The following is a 19,358-nucleotide window of genomic DNA, read 5'->3' as shown; positions in this document are numbered from 1 at the left end:
GCAGAAGTTGAATACAATGTTTTGCTTTCTGAAACTTTCCTTTAGTCAGGGGGAAACTAATGTAATGTATTGGTATTCAAGTAATGGAATTACTTGAAAACCTCTTAGAAAGCAGGTTTTGCTTGGTTTTTGGGAAATGGTAGGTGAAGTGTCACATTCTGTTAAAGAAATGGCTACAATGCTTTGAGATGTTATTCTTTTCCTCGGATATTTGCAGAAAATCTTGACCTTTTTTTTTTTTCTTTCTTTTTCCTTTTTTTTTTTTTTTTTTTTTTTTTTACAGAATATCTGTTTCCAGTTTTATTTTTCTTTGCTTTGTAAAAAAAATAGCTACAGTTGTGCTCAAACTTCTCCTCTCTTACCTGTCTCCCTCTGGTTCATCAGTAACCTTCCCGCCAGAATTTAGTATTTAATGGCTGATATAACCATTTGCAGGAGCATGGAAATGAAGGCAAGGACTGGAGCATGCTACTGCCTTCCTGCACTGATGATGTTGTGCCCTGATGATGTTGTGCCCTGTTAATGGGTCCATGAGAGGCCGGGCACTCTCCTCGCTGAGAGCTGCCGTCAGCAGCCATCGTTCATGGGTCCACAAATAGCTACAGTGTTTCACTGGGGTGCTTTCTGCTGCATTCACCGAAATAATTTTGAGTTACAATTTTCAAGAATTCTGTTCCTCTAACTCAACTTCTGAATTATTGTTGCTATATCTAGCTTTCCTAAAATGTACTTTGTTCAAAAAACTGCTTTCCCAAGTGATTCAATCCAGTCTGTATAGTTTTTCTGCTCACATTGTTGTTTGCTCACACTGTTGCTTACTTTTCACCAATTTTTATGTTGTGCAAATTTCACTGGAAAGCTTAAATTCTTTTAAAGTCACTGGAATAGATTTGAGTGAAGTTTCTTTAACTTCAGCCGTTTCTAGAAACATTAATTCTTGAATAGTCATTTTATTTTTATAAATGTTAATTTGCAAGTTTAATCCATTTGAAAGCTTACCATAGTTTTTGTAAGACATTAGTTTTTCCATTGCAATACATTGATGTGGACAGACCAAAATTGTGTTGTGCTGGAAGACAATTATTTAAGTGATAGATGCCTTACTGCCACAGTGCACTGCAGAATTATAAGCATAATGTATCTGCACAGTCAACTTTATCACTTAAAACCAAGAGCTTGCTTTCATATGGAAGTAGTTATTTTGCATCAAAAATATGTTAATTGGTATGAATTTGTTGCCAGAATCTGTTCCCGAGTATTTACCACATCTGACTTCCCAGCATGTGGGGCTAAAGTTAGCATTAAATTTCTTGGTCTGTCAATGCCAGATCCTGTCCCCTAGATCCTCTTCCAGCCTTGAGTGGGTATTTGGTTAATGCTTTGTGTTTGGTTATAAAGTGATAAAGGGGACATTCCTACAGTACGTTTAAATAAATGCCTTTATTTAATTAGGATTCAATTGGCAGTTGTCTGACCTGCTGCACCCTCCATGTTTAATCACCTTCAAATATGTAGTATATAGAATTCAGAACATAGATGGAGAACTTATGGAATTTCTGTGTCTTGATGAATATATATTTGCAGTGCATCTTCCTGAAATTCAGTTTTTGATGTGCTCTACTTGCCTTTATTGCATTATATGTGGCTTAAACCCTTCCAGATAGGAGTTATTTCTCTGTAGAGCCGAAGACCAGTCTGCTACATGCCAAGATATAGTGTGCATATGTGGGTATATATCCACAGAAGTGTATTAATGTACAGCCTGTACAGAAAAAAAAAATCAAGGTTATCTTTCAAAAATCAAGTTTTATAAACTTAAATAAATTTCAGATGCATTTTAGCTTTTCAGTTGTTTCCTGGATGACCTTTGAAGTCATGCATTTTTGTATAAAACAAGGAGATATTGCTATACCTGAAATAGTATGAATATATATTTTATTCTGTTAAATAATAGGTTCACTACAGAGAACAGCCTGGCAAAGCTACTGCTGTGAGTGTCACTCCTGAGATGGAGAGAGTCAGGAAGAATCAAGATAATATCAGCTCGGCAAGTTGTTTGAATCTGTTTGTCATTCAGATTTTTCAGTCAGTGTAGAAGTATAAACATGTATATGCTTTTCCTTTTACATTTGCTGTGTCAAAGAAATCCAACTGTGTCATTCACTGTAGAGATATTTGTTTTATTCTTTGAGGACATGGACTGCATAAATGTGCAACAAACATATTCAGGGTTGTCTGATTAGTCTTGCAAAAAATAAGTGGTTGTGTTGGTGTCAGTATTTTTCAAGGAGAGAGTCAATAGAGGTCAGACATTCTTTCAAGAATTTTTGTCTCGTTACCAAATTTGAGTTGCTAGATTGCAGGAGTGAATTGCAGTAAAGAAAAAAAGGGAAATGAGAATTTAACCTCACTGCAAATGTCTTTTTTTCTTTGTGATTCAAAGCATGGCAGCATCATTCTGTGACATGCCACCCGTGTTAGAGCTGAGTAGTTCTTCATAGGTCCCATTGCTAAATACTAAAGAGTAAGATAATACATATTTCTTGGCTCTTATGGTAATAAAATGTAATTGCTACTGAAGTAGTGTAAGAAGCAGGAGATAATTCTATTAAGGAACAAGGAAGAAGAACAAAAAGCTTGGTGAAGTAAAGGATAAGATCAGTTATGCTGCAGTCTGTCCTCAACACTGAAACACCATCAGTGGCAAAGACACTGCAGATGGTAAATAGAAGAGGTTTCATGCAGAATCACTGTGGCAGAAGAGAATTGCAAGTAATGAACACATTAGAACTGAGTGTAGGAGTGAAAAGTAGGCTGGATTTTTCAGGGAATATGTTTAAGGACAAAGGAACAGAACCTGACATTGGAACTGCATGTATCTTAATCATGTTCTTAAAATGCTCATGAATATTTACCAAAGTCAATTATTTTTGAGGTTTGTAGTTGAAAATAAGAGGAAAACTTCACAACAGTTCTAGACTTTAAATAATTTTTTAATTTGTGAAATTGAAATGTGTTTTGCCAAGTGACTCATTCACTATGTTTCTCAAGATTTATAGGGTTAAATACTCCTCTATGTTAATGAGAAAGATAAAAATCAACCTATGTTGGCTGTAATTATTTTGTCCAGAAAATGCCTTATATTCAAAAGCATATGTAGCTGAATATATTTTCTACAAGAATTTACTGTTTAATTAAGAAGGCTTTGAAGAATATGCAGTACCATATATTTTTTTTTCTCATACATTACTTCAAACTTACCTATGAGACACAGACACCAAGACATGTATTTTCATGGGTGTGCTCTCTTAGCCAATACATAATCTTAAGGAGGATTAGACAGTTTCGATACATCTTTCTTCTCATCAAAAAAGCATGATGAAATAGATTTGCACAGCTCATTTGAGAAGTAATACTTGGCGTATGAATACATAGCTAAATCTAAAATATTAACTAACACAATGCACAGGTTACGATGCGATGTAGGAGCTAAGAGAGGACATTGGTAGAAGAATTCAAGAAGACAGAAAAAAACTGTGAGAGTACTCACTCCCAAACCAATAAGTAGGATCAGCTGCTTTCAGTATTTTAGAATTTTGAGTGTTTTTTTTCCCTTCTTATTTTTAACAGATAATTAACCTTACATCTTTATTAGTCTGTAAAATGCCACAAAATAAGCTAAGCAGGAGAAATGTGATGGAAGAGATTCAGTGCTTACTGATGCACAAAACCCAGACCCTAAACATTCATTTAGGAAACAAAATATTCAGATTCTTCCCAGACATGTTGCTTTGTGCTGCTAGTAAAGACTAGCCATTGAATTGGAGTAAGAAGCCTTCCAAAGGATTAATCCTCTTATAAGAATTGAATTCCCTTGGCTTCTCAGGTAATCCCACTGTGGAAGCAGACTGAGAACAGACTCTCTGTCTGTCTCGGTAATAAGGAGGGAGCTTGTCATCAGCCATACAAATATGTTTTAAGGGTATTCTAAGTCATGGTGGTGTTTTCTTAGTATTTATCTTATATTTCAGTTGATAAATGAATGATTTCACTTATGTGATTCAAACAGTCAAAAATTTAAGCTTTTAAATAAATACGTTCTTTCGAGAAGGAGATTGATGGAATAAATGTGCCTTTTGGCTTTACTAATATACAAGCTCATCTGTAGCCTCACTGTGAAATAATTTACCTTTCTTTACATGAGTGTAAAGAAGGAAGAGAACTGTTGTGCATTGTGGTTTGGAAAGGTGCTATTTCATGGTGTGATTCTCACCATCCTTCCTACTGTAAACAAAAATTCACCTGTGCTGTTGTTGCTGTTTTGCAGGTCAAGTACAGCAGTGATCAGAGGCAGATGAAAGGTAGACGTAGTGTGATTCTAGACACACCTGAGCTAAGGCATGTCAAAGAAACACAAAACAACATCTCAATGGTAGGGTACTTTCTTCCTATGACTAGAGCGTTCTAAGGAATGGCACCTGACTTCCACTGGATTTTGCCTTCCATTAATATAGGTAACTAATGAAACTCTCTCCTCAGGTATGGAAGGAATATTTTCTTCTTACGCCTGTAGAGGGAGTGTTTGCTAACTGCGTAGGAGTGTAATGAACATTTTCAAAATACTAATAAACAGTTTTCTAACAGTTAAACGTCTCTTTGGTTTGTTTTTTCTTTTTTTTTTTTTTCCTTTAAAAATGTACACACATAATTTGAGCATCACAATTTCATTGGATTAGGTGACACACTTCACCTTGTGCCTGTGCATGTTCCTGGTTTCTGCGTGACTTTGATTCTTGGAATGAGTTATTTTGTGTGCATCAGCTTGTGTGAGAATGTTTTTCAATTTAATTAATTGATGATTAAGTTATTTATAATGTAAATATGCATAATCAACTGTACTACCTTTATAACTCATACTAATACTGGGGTTTTGTTCCAACACTTTGTGCTGTAACACTTTCTACCCTAATGTCCTTTTTTCTAATATTTTTTTAAAGCAGGCAGTTTAGAATAATTGTTGTTCTTTCTAAAAATCTTTTTAAAGCCAGCTGATATATGATAAAAAAAGAGAGCAGTATATATATTTTCAATATTGTGCAAGTAATCAAAATTATCAGTGAATGAAAATGCTTGAGTTCTTTAGAACTACTGCTGCTGGAAATTTCTTACTGACGATGTATTTGTCTGCATCAGTAGACAGCTATCCCATTTTAGAGAAGAAGGGAATGGACCAGATGACCTCGTGAGGGCAGGGCTGTTTTGTGTCCTGTGTGATAGTAAGATGATGCTTTGCTGCTTGAGCTAGTGCCGAATTCAGTGTCAATGGAAAAGAAATGCAAAATTGATAATAAAATATCAGAAAAACTAGTTAAGGTGATAGAAAATACTTGGCTGACCATCCAATCTCATATATATCTTATGTGTATAACAATTCTGTTATGGTGGAAAGTCAAAGAATATAAGTGCCTCATAAACCAAACATATATGTATTCCTGCACAGAATAACCATTTGCTACCAATTACAACCTGGGGAAAAATGTACTTCTCCTTGTTTTCCTAGGTAAAATATCATGAAGACTTTGAGAAGACAAAGGGCAGAGGCTTCACCCCAGTGGTAGATGATCCTATAACAGAGCGTGTACGGAAAAACACCCAAATTGTGAGTGATGCGGCATATAAAGGTGTGCATCCACATATTGTTGAAATGGATAGAAGACCTGGAATAATCGTTGGTAAGCTGTTAAATTCTGTTGTTATTGAAAGCATGGTGGGGAAGATAAAAGCCCCAGTTTGTGCTCTCCAGATTTCATTTTCTCTCTTTCCTCACCAGGAAACTTATGGTTGAACTACAGCTTCCATGTCAGCTTCTAGAGAAGCCATAATGGGAATAAATGGGAGATATATTATTTGCTCTGTAATTTAAGAAAAAAAAATGGATAGTTTCTACTATTACTTTAAATTTAAATTTTGACTCTATAAGGAAGGTCAAAATAACAACATAATAATTTTACACAGAAGAAAGATGATTAAAATTGATTCTGCAAGATTTCAATGTTTAAATATTACAGGCCAGTTTGAAATTTCCCCTTCTGTCAGTCAGAAATTTCTCCAGAACTGCACATATCTATTTACCTCATGTTTCACAATTTCACACAGCTTTTAAAGTATCTCAAGCTGTAATTCATCACTAACTCATTAGATATCTGGTAAGCCAAGTACCGGTGTTGAGAAGTGATGTTTTGAAACTTGTGTCTCACATAGGCCATTCTCCTGCCTTGAGCAAGGTTAACTATGTTACTCTTGGCAAATGCTCTTTCAGTCTGTTCCTTAAAGTCTCCAAACAAGTCTCCCACACATATAAGGAAGTATATTTCTTTCCTTTTTTGTTGCCATCCTTTATGTGTCTGTAGCTACAGTACCCTTATATGAGAAGGGATTTCCCAAAAGTGTGTGTTAAGAAAGCTCTGCCTGGGGCAGGTGCTGATCTTCCATCACTATTCACTTTCATAGTTGTGGTGCAGCCAAAGAAAAAGAAAAACGCTCCTGTAAAAGCTCAGTGAGACATTCTGTTTGCAATTTGCTCTTTATGCTACAAACCTCCTGGTCTCTGCTGCACTGCATGTGTACTGTAGCCCTGTGTAAGAGCCACGTGAGCAATTCCATGTTCAGCAGCTGAAGCCTTGCTAGCACAAGCAGATTGGAATGAAGGACATCCCTGATATTGATCTTTGAATTATAAGAACTGAAATATTAGTGCTATTGATGACTTAGAAATACTCCAGTATGAAAACACACAGAAATACTTAATTTCCCATGCCTGCCAAACAGCAAAAATTGTACAACTATTTATAGGAAAAAGACCATGACAAACCTGAAGTATTTCAGCTAATGCTTTTTTGGAATTAATATCTCCTTGTTTAAAGAGAAGCAGTGAGCTCCCTGCTCATGAAATGTCCTTGGCAGCTCCAAAAAATTTTGCAAAGTGAAAAACCTAGTTATTACTCTCGTGAGTATTTTTTGTAGCTGAAAATTGTTCAGCCAGCTTGGAAAAGTGTGTCAGAATCCCTCTGGTTGATTTTTAATGTATTATTAGTGAAGCTAAAAGTACACATTCAAATGCCTTGTTACTAAAATTAATGACACTACTCTGGCAAATAGACACTGGTTTTAACCCTACTAAGGCATTCCAAAACCATAGATAAATTGATGTCAGTGAGCTTTGGATCTATTACGAAAGAGGAACCACAATACTCACATGAGTATAAGGTTATTTTACCTTAGCAAAAGTTACCAGGGAATTAAAGCTGATTTGTGTTATATATTGCCAAGATTCTGATTCTGTGTATGTTATTTCAGATTACAGAGATGGATAAAATCAATGCAAATCAATGACTCTTGCACTGGTGCTTCTATGAAGCCATACTTATATTTTCACTTACTAAGGCATGATCAAACAGGACAAGTTGGGCATTCACCAATTCCCCTACCCCTTCTCATGCCTGTCAGTACTTTATGTAGGTGCACAATTTATCTCCATTAGGACTAGCACATAGTTTATTGAAAGATTTTATGTTGGCTTTAATTTATCTCAGTAGGAAGGAGTTAGCACTATGCCTCACCTTATGGGAGTTGCAGTAGATAATGTATAGTATACATACATTGAATGTATTCTAAAGCCATGGGATTTATTCTGTTAACTCTGCCTGTTCTTTCCATTGCATATAGGCTATTAATCATTTGAAACATGACGTATTTGGGGTCCTCATAGTCCTACCTTACCTACCAACCCATTACTTATCTTGGTACCTCTCAAACCAGCAAAAGAATAAAGATGGGAAGACAGATTTTTTTCTTCCAGTGTATGGAGTAAATCTTGCAGGCAGGTCTGCCCAAAAAGAAACTCTATAGTAAAAATGTATGATCTGGTAGATTTGTGCTTTGACTGATTATACTTTATATCAAGGTTTTATTTGAAACTGACTTGATGAGATTAAAAGATTTATTAATTTTAGACATATCAGATATCATAGAATCATTTAAATTGGAAAAGAACATTAGGACCATCAAATGCAACCATTAATCCAGGACTGTCAAGCCCTCAACAGAACCATGTCCTCAAACATCATCTCAACACATCTTTTGAACATCTCCAGGGATGGTAACTCAGCCACTTCCCTGGGCAGCTTGTTCCAGTGCTTGACAACCCTTTCAGTGAAGAATATTTTCCTGATATCCAATATATAAACCTCCCCTGGCACATTTTCTCACATCCTATCACTTGTTACCTGGGAGAAGAGACCTATTCCCTCATCACTACAACCTCCTTTCAGGTATTTGTAGAGAGTGGTGAGCTCCCCCGAGCCTCCTTTTCTCCAGGCTAAACACCTCCATCTCCCTCAGCTGCTCCTGATCACACCTGTGCTCCAGACCCTTCCCCAGCTCCACTGCCCTTCTCTGGACTCTCTCCAGCACCTCAATGTCCTTCCTGAATCGAGGGGCCCAGAACTGAACCCAGAGCTCGAGGTGTGGCCTCAGCAGTGCCCAGTACAGGGGATGGTCACTGCCCTGCTCCTGCTGGCCACACTGTTGCTGATGCTGGCCATTGGATGCCATTGGCCTCCTTGGGCACCTGGGCACATACTGGCACAGGGAATTACTTGTTAAGTTCAGGAGTGGGCATCTTCTTATCTTATGGTAGATCTGTATGATGAAGATTTCTACAGCTGAATTTATTGCCTTAGTTCATTTTTTTTGATATTAATTAAGAAAGATGGATACTTCTGAGTTTACATGAATCAAGCTATTAGTAGAAATTTATTTTGGATGAGCTATGGCTGTGATTCTCCTTATGCTGACATGATCTCTGCTGTATGGAGAGGAGAGTCTGTAGCGTCTCTGCCAGCTGTGGAGCTGTATACTGCCAACTGTCAGCTGTAGGGACATGCTCTGTAGCATCTCCACACATAAGGATGCTGCTGGTGAGCTGGGGGAAACAATCTTATAGCTCTGATGATTTTGGTTCTGCTACTGGAAGAGAGCTCTAATATGTGATGCTTAACTGGTTTCCATTTATTTAGACTTAAAAATAAACTATGGTCATGTTTAGAAAATGCAAAAAAATTGGGAGCAAAAGTCTCCTTAAAATAATATCAGTGCTTAAAATGAATACATTAAGTTCTTTTAAGCAGGAGATCAGTCTTTCTGATCTCTTCAGGTGAATATCTAGATATTTTGGTTAATTTCTAGATGAAGGAAATTGATTGCAGATTGTTAAAATTCATTCCCTTCATGTTTTTACTTCCTTTGTTGTTTGTCTGTCTTATAATTTCTGTGCTTTGGAAAAAGATCTTAAAGTTTGGCGCACAGATCCTGGCTCCATCTTCGACATTGATCCTCTGGAGGACAATATTCAGTCTAGGAGTCTGCATATGCTTTCTGGTATTGCTTATATCCTGACTTTTCCCCTATTCAGCTTTTCATGTTTGTGAAACTAAATTGATACTGTAAATTTTCAGGTCAATATGCCAGCCATATGTTTTATAAGCATACTTTCATATATATTTATAACAGTTGTAGTTTAAAAGCAGTGTTTTATAGGAACTTCAGCTGTAATCACATGTGGAGATAAGAAATAGTGAAATAAATCTTACCTTAAACAAGTTATTCATGCCACTTACAAGTAGCCATTTAAAAAGCATTGACCCACTTTGTCCTTTCTATATGTAGAATTTTCAAGTAGTTGGACCTTATAAAAATTCAGAGTTATAGAAAGTGACCTGTTTTGAAACTGATTTCTTTTCCGTGCACATTTTGCCTCTATGGCACATGACATTATGCTTTGTTCTATTAGTTGCAACTCCAAGGTGTTCATAATTTTAGGATAGATGGAAAAGGAGTGAAAGCAATGAAGTAACAGGGAGCAGGTTTTGGCTTTACAAGTTTGTTGATTCTTTTCCTGCATAGGGGTGTTTATTTTGAATGTTTAATTTTTCACATGCGTTTCCTTTGCTGCTTTGGAACTTTAAATATTCTTTTGAACAACACACAGCTGCATTGCCACATGCACTAGTATGCATGCTGAATAAAGGAATAAGTTTATTTTCCACCAACAATTTTTATATTCTTCATGTTTATCACCTCTCCTTCTGGTATCTCTATACTACCTTCCATTTCTGCTGTTCTTTTAAAGCAAAGAACAAGCTTAGTTGTATTAGATTTTGAAGCACTCTTTGGAACTAATGGTGCTCAAAATCAATACAAAATTTCAAAGAATTTACTCTTCTCTAATTTTAATGCCATCAGTGTATGAATAACAATGTTAGCAGTGATGGGGTGTATGTTGTTGCTTGTCTTTGAACTTCTGCCATCTATTTACTGTGATATTCTTTATTTCTTTCTACCTTTGTAGAAAGAGCAAGCCGTTACAGTAAGCAGTATTTACATTCTACCAGTCTGGGAGATTATAAATCAGATGGCTCTGACACGAACCCTACCTTTTCTTACTGCAGTGAGATAACAAGGCCATCTGATGAAGGAGGTACCCTTTATTGCCACCTTTTCACTAACAACACTGTTGCAGTGTGTTGAGACTTCACAGTCCTGTATTAACGTCATATCCTCGTGTAGTCACAACCAGAAACTTTGTAAGGTATTGCCTGATTGATTAAGAAAGCAAAGACTGCACATTTTCTGCGTGCCATGCCATTCTACTGTGAATTCTCTTTCACAATTTCAGTAATGCTGTTGGCTCCAAAGCCCTGTTATCTCCTATTTAAGTGCTTTAAAGAAGGTGTGTTGTGTTTTTTCACAAAATGTACGTGAATCTGGTTTTATTTTATTCTCTTGAATGACACAACGTAACTGAATGAAATACACCTTTAACCAGACTTTAATCAGAAAACAGCCCACATTTACCTTGGGCTTTTCAATGAGTAAATCAAGTATAATGTAGTATTTTAGTGACTCAAGTACTTTTTCCATATTTAACTATGCAGGTTTTTGTCTTTTTATCTTAAAAACAAAAAACAAACCAAACACAAAAACACAAAATCCAAGGAATTTTATTGTGTTCTCTCTTTCCCACATAACTAAATTTTCTCATCCTCTCAGAGGCTTGAGAAGCAGGGCTAACATTCAGCTGGGAAGTTTATATAGTGTGTTATGGTTTAACATGGATTAATATTAGAATACTTTGACAAACCTGCATTCTCAGGTACAAACCCACATTATGTACCTAGTTGATGCTGTTGATTAGAAGAAAATGTAGGAAAATTTTGAATAAGGGTGTAGTCATTCTAGTGTCATTACTGTATGCACTAGACTTAAATGATGAATTGACAATATTCTGAATCATTGCATTCTAAATAGCTATTTAGAATTCTATCTAAATAGATAAACAGATATTTTTTTAAAAATAGTAATTTCTGCTTCTCAGTTGTGAAAAAATGGTGCATTGGAATGGTTATCTAAAGGGTTACTTCTTTTTTTTTTTTTTTTTTTTTTTTCCTTTTAAGAAACCATTTAGTTGCCTGTACAACATTAAATTACCTATGGTTTTAGAAGACTAAGTCATCTGAATTGTAGACTGTGCTTGTTTATGTTCTCCCATTCACTGGAGTAATATGTTACTGTGGTGGTTGTTACTTATGGAGTCTACAGGATTTGGGTGCTGTGTAAATACATACAAGCAGCTCTGATTAAGAATGGGTGAGGGAGAAGGTGTTCAGACTGAAGTCCTAAATCTGAACAAAGAAAGAAATGTATCTTTGACAGAAATGTACTACCTTTTGTCATGTCTGATTATCTTTATTTGGTGTTTTTACTATATTCTCAACTCTTTTAATAGATGATGGCAATAATGCACATTATGGTTTTTTTTCACTTCTTATGATAATGCAAAGTGCACATTTTTTGTCTGTAACTGTTCTGATCTTTTCTTTGGCAGTATTCCAAGCCGTTTCAACATTCCTTTGTCAGCTTGATTTGATTTTTAACAGATATTTTTTACTACTTGCCATATTGAGGATGGGAAATATGCTTTATTTTCCTGGTTGTTCTGGCACTAGTAAGCTTGCTTTATGTGTCTCTCTTTGAATCTATTGTTGTGGTGATGTCTTGAATAGATTCTTCCCAAGATAAATATATTTTAGCAAGAGGTTGTTTCTGTTTTAACCCAGTTGGCTAGCCAAGATTTGAGCACCTGTAGACAGTTCCCATTACAGGGAAGAAATAAGTGCCTGAGCTAAGTAACTGAACATAATCCCAGTGATTTACAAGAAAATGTCATTTCTAAGTGAACACACTTAGAAAGAGCCAGCAGAAGATAACACCTGTGGCCAAAAATACCAATATTTTTCAACCCATCCAAAAGGTTATTTTGCACATAGCCAAAAGAAGAATTTGTCCATGACCTTTATACAATTGTCTCTAATACCATAAATGAGAACCAAATCTATTTTGGTGAGATTCCATGGCTGTTTCTTATGGAGCTTGTACTTTGAGATCAGCAGGGTTTCTCATTGGCAATTGTTGTATCTGATGGCGTGCCAACATGAAAGATAATTGGAGACTCATAACCAATCTTGCAATCTCTGTCTTTGGCCTTGTCTCATGATCTTTCATGCATTTCTACATTGTTCAGCTGCTACTTTTAGATACCTTTACTGATATTTGACACACAATTCAAATCTTTGCCTGCCACAGCTGATGGAATTGCTTCTCAACTATCTCTTCCAGCCCTTAGCTGGGTCCCTGACTTAATAACAGATGTTAAAAACTTATTCAGATCTAAATAACTCTCTTCTCTTTGGGAATTTCAGTAATAACATCACGGGGAAGCTACTATTATTGTTCATTAGTACTCCTTTTTCCTATTTTGTTCCCTGACTGTTATTTTAGATGAAGTTAAGCTCAACCATGTGTCCTTTTCAAGGAGCTTTCTCTTTTAATCAGTAGATTTTTGCATGATGTAAGTCCAGAAAATTCCCTGTTCTGCCTTTCAGAGAATTGTGGGTAGAACTGAATAGGAAACTATAGTTTACACTTTCCAGCAAGCTGGTGCAGATCATGGGCCTCCATTTTAATCATCTTTTGGAAATTGCTTTTTGTAATAAATCGACAAGCCAAATTCAGTAAATCAAAATTTAGAATTTTATTTTGAGACTTAAATTCAGTCTCCAATAGCCACAATTAAAAGGAACAGCGTCGAACCCCGGGGTTTCAGCACTGGGTGAATGTGGTAATGGACTCTGTCGCTCCGCCACCCCCTCTGTTCACAAATTGTGCCCAGCACTGCTGGTTTTTATACAGTCTTTCGCTGAGAGTGGACAGCGACCATAGAACTCTTGCTTCGTGGTAGCTTCATTAGGTATTCATGTTCAGGTCCGGGGTCGGTTGAATAGATTCTCGGAGTGGAACAATGCTATGATTGCCGGGTCCGGAGAAGGTTTGGAAATGTTAAATTGGGCCGGAACAGATAAGATACCAATCTTATCCGAATCGTTCGATCGTTAGCACGCCCATCTCCGGGGATGGTATGACCACTCTCCCATTTTCCATATCCAGAGGCAGTTCCCGGCAGAAATTCTTTCTTTCCCCCAACCCCCGTGTCCCTCCGCGCAGCTTTTAGTCTTAGTTAACCCTAAACACACTTTAGGTTTACAGATCTTAAATCAGACCGAACGCAGATCAATTTTATATTGCATATCACTACATTTCACCGTGAATTAATTACATATCACATTACCTAACACGAATTAACTTTAGGTCATATATCACACTTTTCAACTTGGTGTGTATTTTTTAACAGCTTCTTTCTGTGATTGTTTTTCAGGGCTGACTTTATTACTTTGGGGTATCTTTGAGGATTTTTGTCACACTGAACAGAGGGTATTGCACTAGAAGTTCTCAGTCTGCCTAAATAGTTCATAATTAGTTATTGCCTTACAAAGATTATCTTTCTACCTGCAAGCCATTCTGTAGGACTTCACTGAAACACTGGGTGCCACATTTTTGCAAAATTCTCACTGGTACTGAGCAATTATTTTCAACTTGGCTAAAAAGGAATACAAGCTAATGATTTCTCTCTTTTAGTACTGTTTTAACAGTGATGTTGCAACTTCTCAGGCATGGAACCCTACCTTAGGGAAGGTTTTTCAGATTATTTTCTTCAGAAAGAGAGGTTGAGATATATGGATGTCAGATTTATTTTGTTTATATAGATAGACCAGGCAGATTTTTCTTCACAGAACACTAAGAAAAAGCAGCAAAGTTCTGAAGTTCAGGTCTCTCTTGACAGCATTCTGTCTGAAAAATATCTCAAATGTTGTGTTTTGGGTTTTATTTAGATTCTTTATAAAGAATAGGTTCAGATTTTTTCAGTGTAAAAAAGTGACCATTTAGTTTTATTTTAAATTTTGTGTAGTCTGTAGATGAGAAAAATAAGAGATGAGTATCAGTGTGTTTTCAGTTATGGATATATTGTTACTGTGGTGGGGAAAAAACATGATTTCTTGGTTGTTTTCTATATCATCATCATATTATCTTAAAAGACACATAGAAATCAGTCTGTAGGAGAAGGAAATCAGTTTTGCGGTACTCCCAAAAACACGTTATGTAGGAAACCTTAGTGGATATTAGGACAGCATTTTCAAGGGCCCTTTGTTGTGTTTTAAACATGAGTGCTGAAATTTCATATCTTTGGCTGGAGCCATCATGTTACTGGTCAGCTGCATGTGTGCTATTTTCACTAGTCTCCTTCAGCCCAAGTTCTTCAGACTCAGTTCACCTGCTGCCACCAGACAAGTAGTGAGAATTAGCATAAAGGAAACTTGATACAAGTTTTAAGGTCTTTCTTTATTTTAATGGAAACAGTCTGCCAGCAGCACTCAAGTCTCTATCTTTACCTGATTAGTTATCTTCTTTTACTCACACTGGCAGTCCAAATGCACAGATTTCAAGAAACCATGAAATTCCACTTATTTTGTTATCAGCCTTAAAAGTAACTGTAGATTGCCATGAGGAAACTGAATTTTTTTCTTAGATACTTCATTGATATTACATAACAAAAAAGTAATCCAGAAACAATTGGTGCAAACAACCTCTGTGGAATAAATACAGCAAATGGACATTGCAGTCAATTTGACTCCAAAGTCTATGAAGACTGAAAAAACCACAATGTTGCAGTCTCTTTCTTGAAGTTTTGATGTCTTTATCTAGCTTGGAGTGGAAGTTTAATCAATGAGAAACGGTAAGTCCTTTCATCTCTCTCCCCAGTGGTACGTCCTCATTGTGTGATATGAACCTTCTGAAAAAGAAAGGCTCCAGAACAGCTGAGTCTGCTCCCCTCCCTTCCTTCAGACTCCAGGGGTTATCCTCCTCCATTCCTCACTGAGGCAGGAACACGGTGCAGGCCACTAGAAGAACTGCTGTTTGTTCTGCAGTGTCAACACAGTCCTGCAAATAACAAACAGAGACCTTATGTATTGTGTGTCCCTGGCATCAGCCTTGCTCTGTGTACCAGCTCAAGGAGGGGCCTTTTGCTCCTCAGCCCAACACTGACATTTTAAACATTAATTTCAAGGATGTCTCCTCCTCTCCCCCTAGCACACACCAATATCTGTAACTGTCTATGTAAAATGATTTTTTGTAGGATTTGCCTGAGGCTTTGACACCCATGCATATATTCCACAGAAAATCTTAGAGCAAGGAACTTTGCTGCTGCTTCTGCTCCTGGTTAATCTGGTCAGGAGACTGCAGACTACCCAGATAAAATGGAGAAAATACCTCTTTATTTCACATGCTGGAATTGCAGATGTTTCCTGGTATGTGTGCTTAGGAGTCTCCTTGCATTTGGATAGTGGTCATAACTCTTCTCCTGTGCCAACAGCTGAAAGAAGAGGAAAGGAAACCAGATTTTGTTTCCTTCTTTGCTCTGTCCTTCCCATGAATTTTTATTAAAAACACCCTCTGGTTTTGAGGTCAGGAAAAATCACCATTAGTAAAAGACAAGTCAAAGAAAAAAAAGAGGGAATAGTATCTGACTGCTCTTTATATTGTAATAGAGAGATCTGTCTTCCCTGTCCAGGTGCAGCTGTCAGGAATACAGGGCAGGAATCCTTCACTCCTCTGTGTATTCATATTCAGTCGCTCAGCTCTGCCATTCTGAGGAGGTCAAGCAGAATGACACAGCAGTTATGTTTTCTTCTCTGTCAGTCAGGGGAGAATTGTTCCTTTTTGCTAGGTAGCTGAACTCTTTCCATACTGTTCCCTGGAGTCTGGTAATCAAACATGGCATTCAGAAGGAGAGGAATTGTACAGTGCATGGGAAGAACTATAGGCATTTGTGGGCTTCTTGTCCCCTTTCAAGTGTGTCAGCAGGCTGCCCTGCCACAGAAAGCTGAGCGCATCAAAATGATGCCCTCTTTCTACTTTTGGAACCTCTTGGTGAGGGTCACATTGACACTTCTCTTAGCCACCAGACTCTTACATCTGTTTCTGACTTTTTTGCATTTCAGACTGCATGGTACTTTGGTTTTCCTTCTGTAACATGCCAGTCCCTAGCAGGTTTGCCCACCTGAAAGCTAACATGTGGGGGGAAAAAAAAGTATCCTTCCTTTCAACAGCATTTTGGTAAAACTGTTTTTCCATCTTGATAATCAAGTGGTTTTCTGTTCTTAAGTGTATAATGTACTACAAATGCTTGGAGTCAAATAATAAATACCTTGCCCGCAAACTTCTGTCATATTTTTGACCTTAACTAAATAGTTCTCTTGTATGTTATATAGACACAAGTGGATGTGTTTGTAATCTCTCTGGTGCCACAAATTATTTAGCATGAAGAGTTCTCCTTGTTAGAGAGCTTGTGTTCCAGAACTGGTGTACCCTGGTCTTCCATTCTCAGATATATTTTTTACAGAAATTATATAGTTTCCTTTGTAAGGGTTTGCTGTAACCACATTGTACCCCAAAAGGACATGGTTTTTCAGGCAGCAAGTCAGAGCTCTGTCCCTTCTGAAAATTGCATCCTTCATTTGAAGGAGGTGTGTTTTGCTGTTTCAGCTTCTGCCTTCTGTTTTGCAGTGACTCCTAATACTCAAAAGGCATTTTTCCCCTGATTTAAAATTACATCATTACAGTTAGAGGAGTTCTTGAAAACAGTGGGAGGTTTCCTGGTGTTGAAAACCTTCTCAGCTCTAGATTTGAGGTAGGAAAGAAAAGACAAAGTTAGTTATGAGAGTTTAGACTTCAGTTAGAAACAGGTTGAGTATGTTTCATACATGTGCTAATTTCTATGTGTTTACATGATAAGATGTGTTTACATGATTTCTGACTGCTTAATATATAATTTAGTCTCTGAATAATCCATTTCAGCCTTTTAAGCCATGTAAGTATAGGAATGCAGAGAGGCAATGAGACTACATTTATGCACTGTCTTGTGCATTATCAGTTTTCTGTCCTAGTCTGGGCTATTCGACTTTTAGTGTCCTCTTCTGAGGGCTTTGTTAATGTAGAACATGAGAGAAGTTAGTCCAGAAAATTATATTTCATTTTTCCAGCACAAAGAAGTATTAATTTTCTGTAAAAACTGAAAATTCATATAGTACTTGAAGTGATTTCTAAGTTAAATTTTGATTAAGGTCTGGTTCAGGGTGGTGGGAATAAAACTATTCCATGCTGGTTATATTACATTAAGATATAAATCGTTGATTCGTCTGAAAGCAAGTTTTCATTCCGTGTGTGTTCACTGAGGATGAGCTAATGTTCCAGGGAGAGCTTGACATTTCGTACTTCATAATATTTTTACTTAGATTCCTTATGCCAATCTTTGATTCCCATGCTTCTCTTCCACACTCTTGGCATCTGGCATCATCAAAAGACAATCCCCACAAATCCAGGTGGAGGAGAATCCAGAAGAGATCCCATTTTTAATTTCTGTAGTGCAGCAGCAGTTCAGGGGATCCTTCTGTTTTTTCTGCCAGCTGTCTGTGTTTGATGTTCCCTTTTCTTTTAAACAGTGGGTGAGCAGAAAGTGGAAAGGATGTTTCCAAGTGACTCAGCAGTTGGAAGTGCTAATGGCTCTCTTGGCAAGGAGTTGTTTCAGTCATTCAGTGTGGTCCCCTAAAGCAGCTTTTGATACACTTCAGAGAATTTTATATCCAGTAGACAATAAATATAATTAGTAAAATTGTGTGCAGTGACATACACGATCCTGGTTATTGCTCTCATTCCATCATTGTTCAGATTGGTAATACCCACTATGCAAATAAATTGATGCACAGAAATCAAAATACAGCTTCTACGAGAATGTGCAGACTTCTCTGTCTAATGCACAAGAACAACAGTAGATGTTCAGTAAATATAAGAGAATTTGAATTTTAATAGAAGGCATGTGGGTAATGTAACATGTTAACCTTCATTTTATTAAATCTTTCCTTTTGTGAGGAAGCCTACAGCAAAGCTGTGCTTATACACAATTTAAGTAGGAATTGCAGCTTCCTGTGGTACACCATGGCACCACTAGGACTGAGGATGCCTTGGACTGGCTTGAAGACATTTTGTGCCTTCATAAATAAAATGTGATTTGGTGTGTGAAGAGAGAAAAGGCAGATTGAACTGCTGTCTCAGCTGAGACTTGCTGTAACTTAGGTTGAATGTCGGGCAAAGCAGCCAGGAGGCAGTAAGGTGTCGCAGTGTCCACTACGCTGGACCGGCACTGGCCACAGGTTAGCTCAGCCTCACACACTGCGGCGAATGCTCTTGGGTTGGGGTCGCAGGCTGGGCAAGCGACCTCCTCCCTGTGGGGTCTTGGTTTCCCCACACCAGTGACAGGATCAGTGGGAGTCGCGACCATGGCGGCGAAGAAAGAGTCGTCTCTCTCAGGCAGGGTAGGAAGGTATTTATTTAAGGGGAGTCCGGCACGGAGCTCCGCCTCAGCCAACTGCTGCCCGAAGAGAGCCCCAAACAATGCTGTGCACCGGCTTTTAAACATGGGAGGGTTCAGGGGTGGCGACAACGGATCAGCCAATGAGGTAGAACTTGGGTGTAACAGGGGGTGTTAACTCCAGAGAAAAGATCCAATAACCAGACGGGGGTAGGGGATTTCCCAGGCACCAGCCTATCACTCGACGCCCTCCCTGAATCTTTCCAGAAACCAGGGAAGGGCCCCGAACTGATAGACAGGGCGCCCAAGAGGGGAGAGAGAGGATTGACAGGGGTAGGTGGAGAAGGGGGATGATTGACAAAAAAGGAACTATTATATAACACACTCCAAGGGGGAGAAACGGGCGTACGTTGGAACAAACCATTACATTATAAATTCTTACAAAAGCTTTACAGAAAACATTTAAAAACAGAAAAAA

At 37.6% G+C, this 19,358-nt stretch overlaps 1 protein-coding gene across 4 annotated transcripts in view; it reads left to right on the top strand.

Moving 5' to 3' along the window:
- Window positions 1-19,358, top strand: part of NEBL (nebulette) — a 252,668-nt gene that overhangs the window by 215,190 nt on the left and 18,120 nt on the right. Inside the window, exons 24-28 of one of the 4 annotated variants that reach the window (XM_058423375.1) lie at window positions 1,956-2,047; window positions 4,328-4,432; window positions 5,561-5,732; window positions 9,346-9,438; window positions 10,409-10,537. In XM_058423375.1, coding sequence (XP_058279358.1) covers window positions 1,956-2,047; window positions 4,328-4,432; window positions 5,561-5,732; window positions 9,346-9,438; window positions 10,409-10,537 — 591 coding nt within the window. The remainder of the gene's footprint in view (window positions 1-1,955; window positions 2,048-4,327; window positions 4,433-5,560; window positions 5,733-9,345; window positions 9,439-10,408; window positions 10,538-19,358) is intronic. The other 3 variants (XM_040076114.2, XM_058423376.1, XM_040076124.2) reach the window with 3 other exon arrangements.

The sequence above is a fragment of the Hirundo rustica genome, chromosome 1 (assembly GCF_015227805.2).
Source record: "Hirundo rustica isolate bHirRus1 chromosome 1, bHirRus1.pri.v3, whole genome shotgun sequence".
NCBI classification, from domain to species: domain Eukaryota; kingdom Metazoa; phylum Chordata; class Aves; order Passeriformes; family Hirundinidae; genus Hirundo; species Hirundo rustica.
This window is presented reverse-complemented; position numbering and strand designations above follow the sequence as displayed.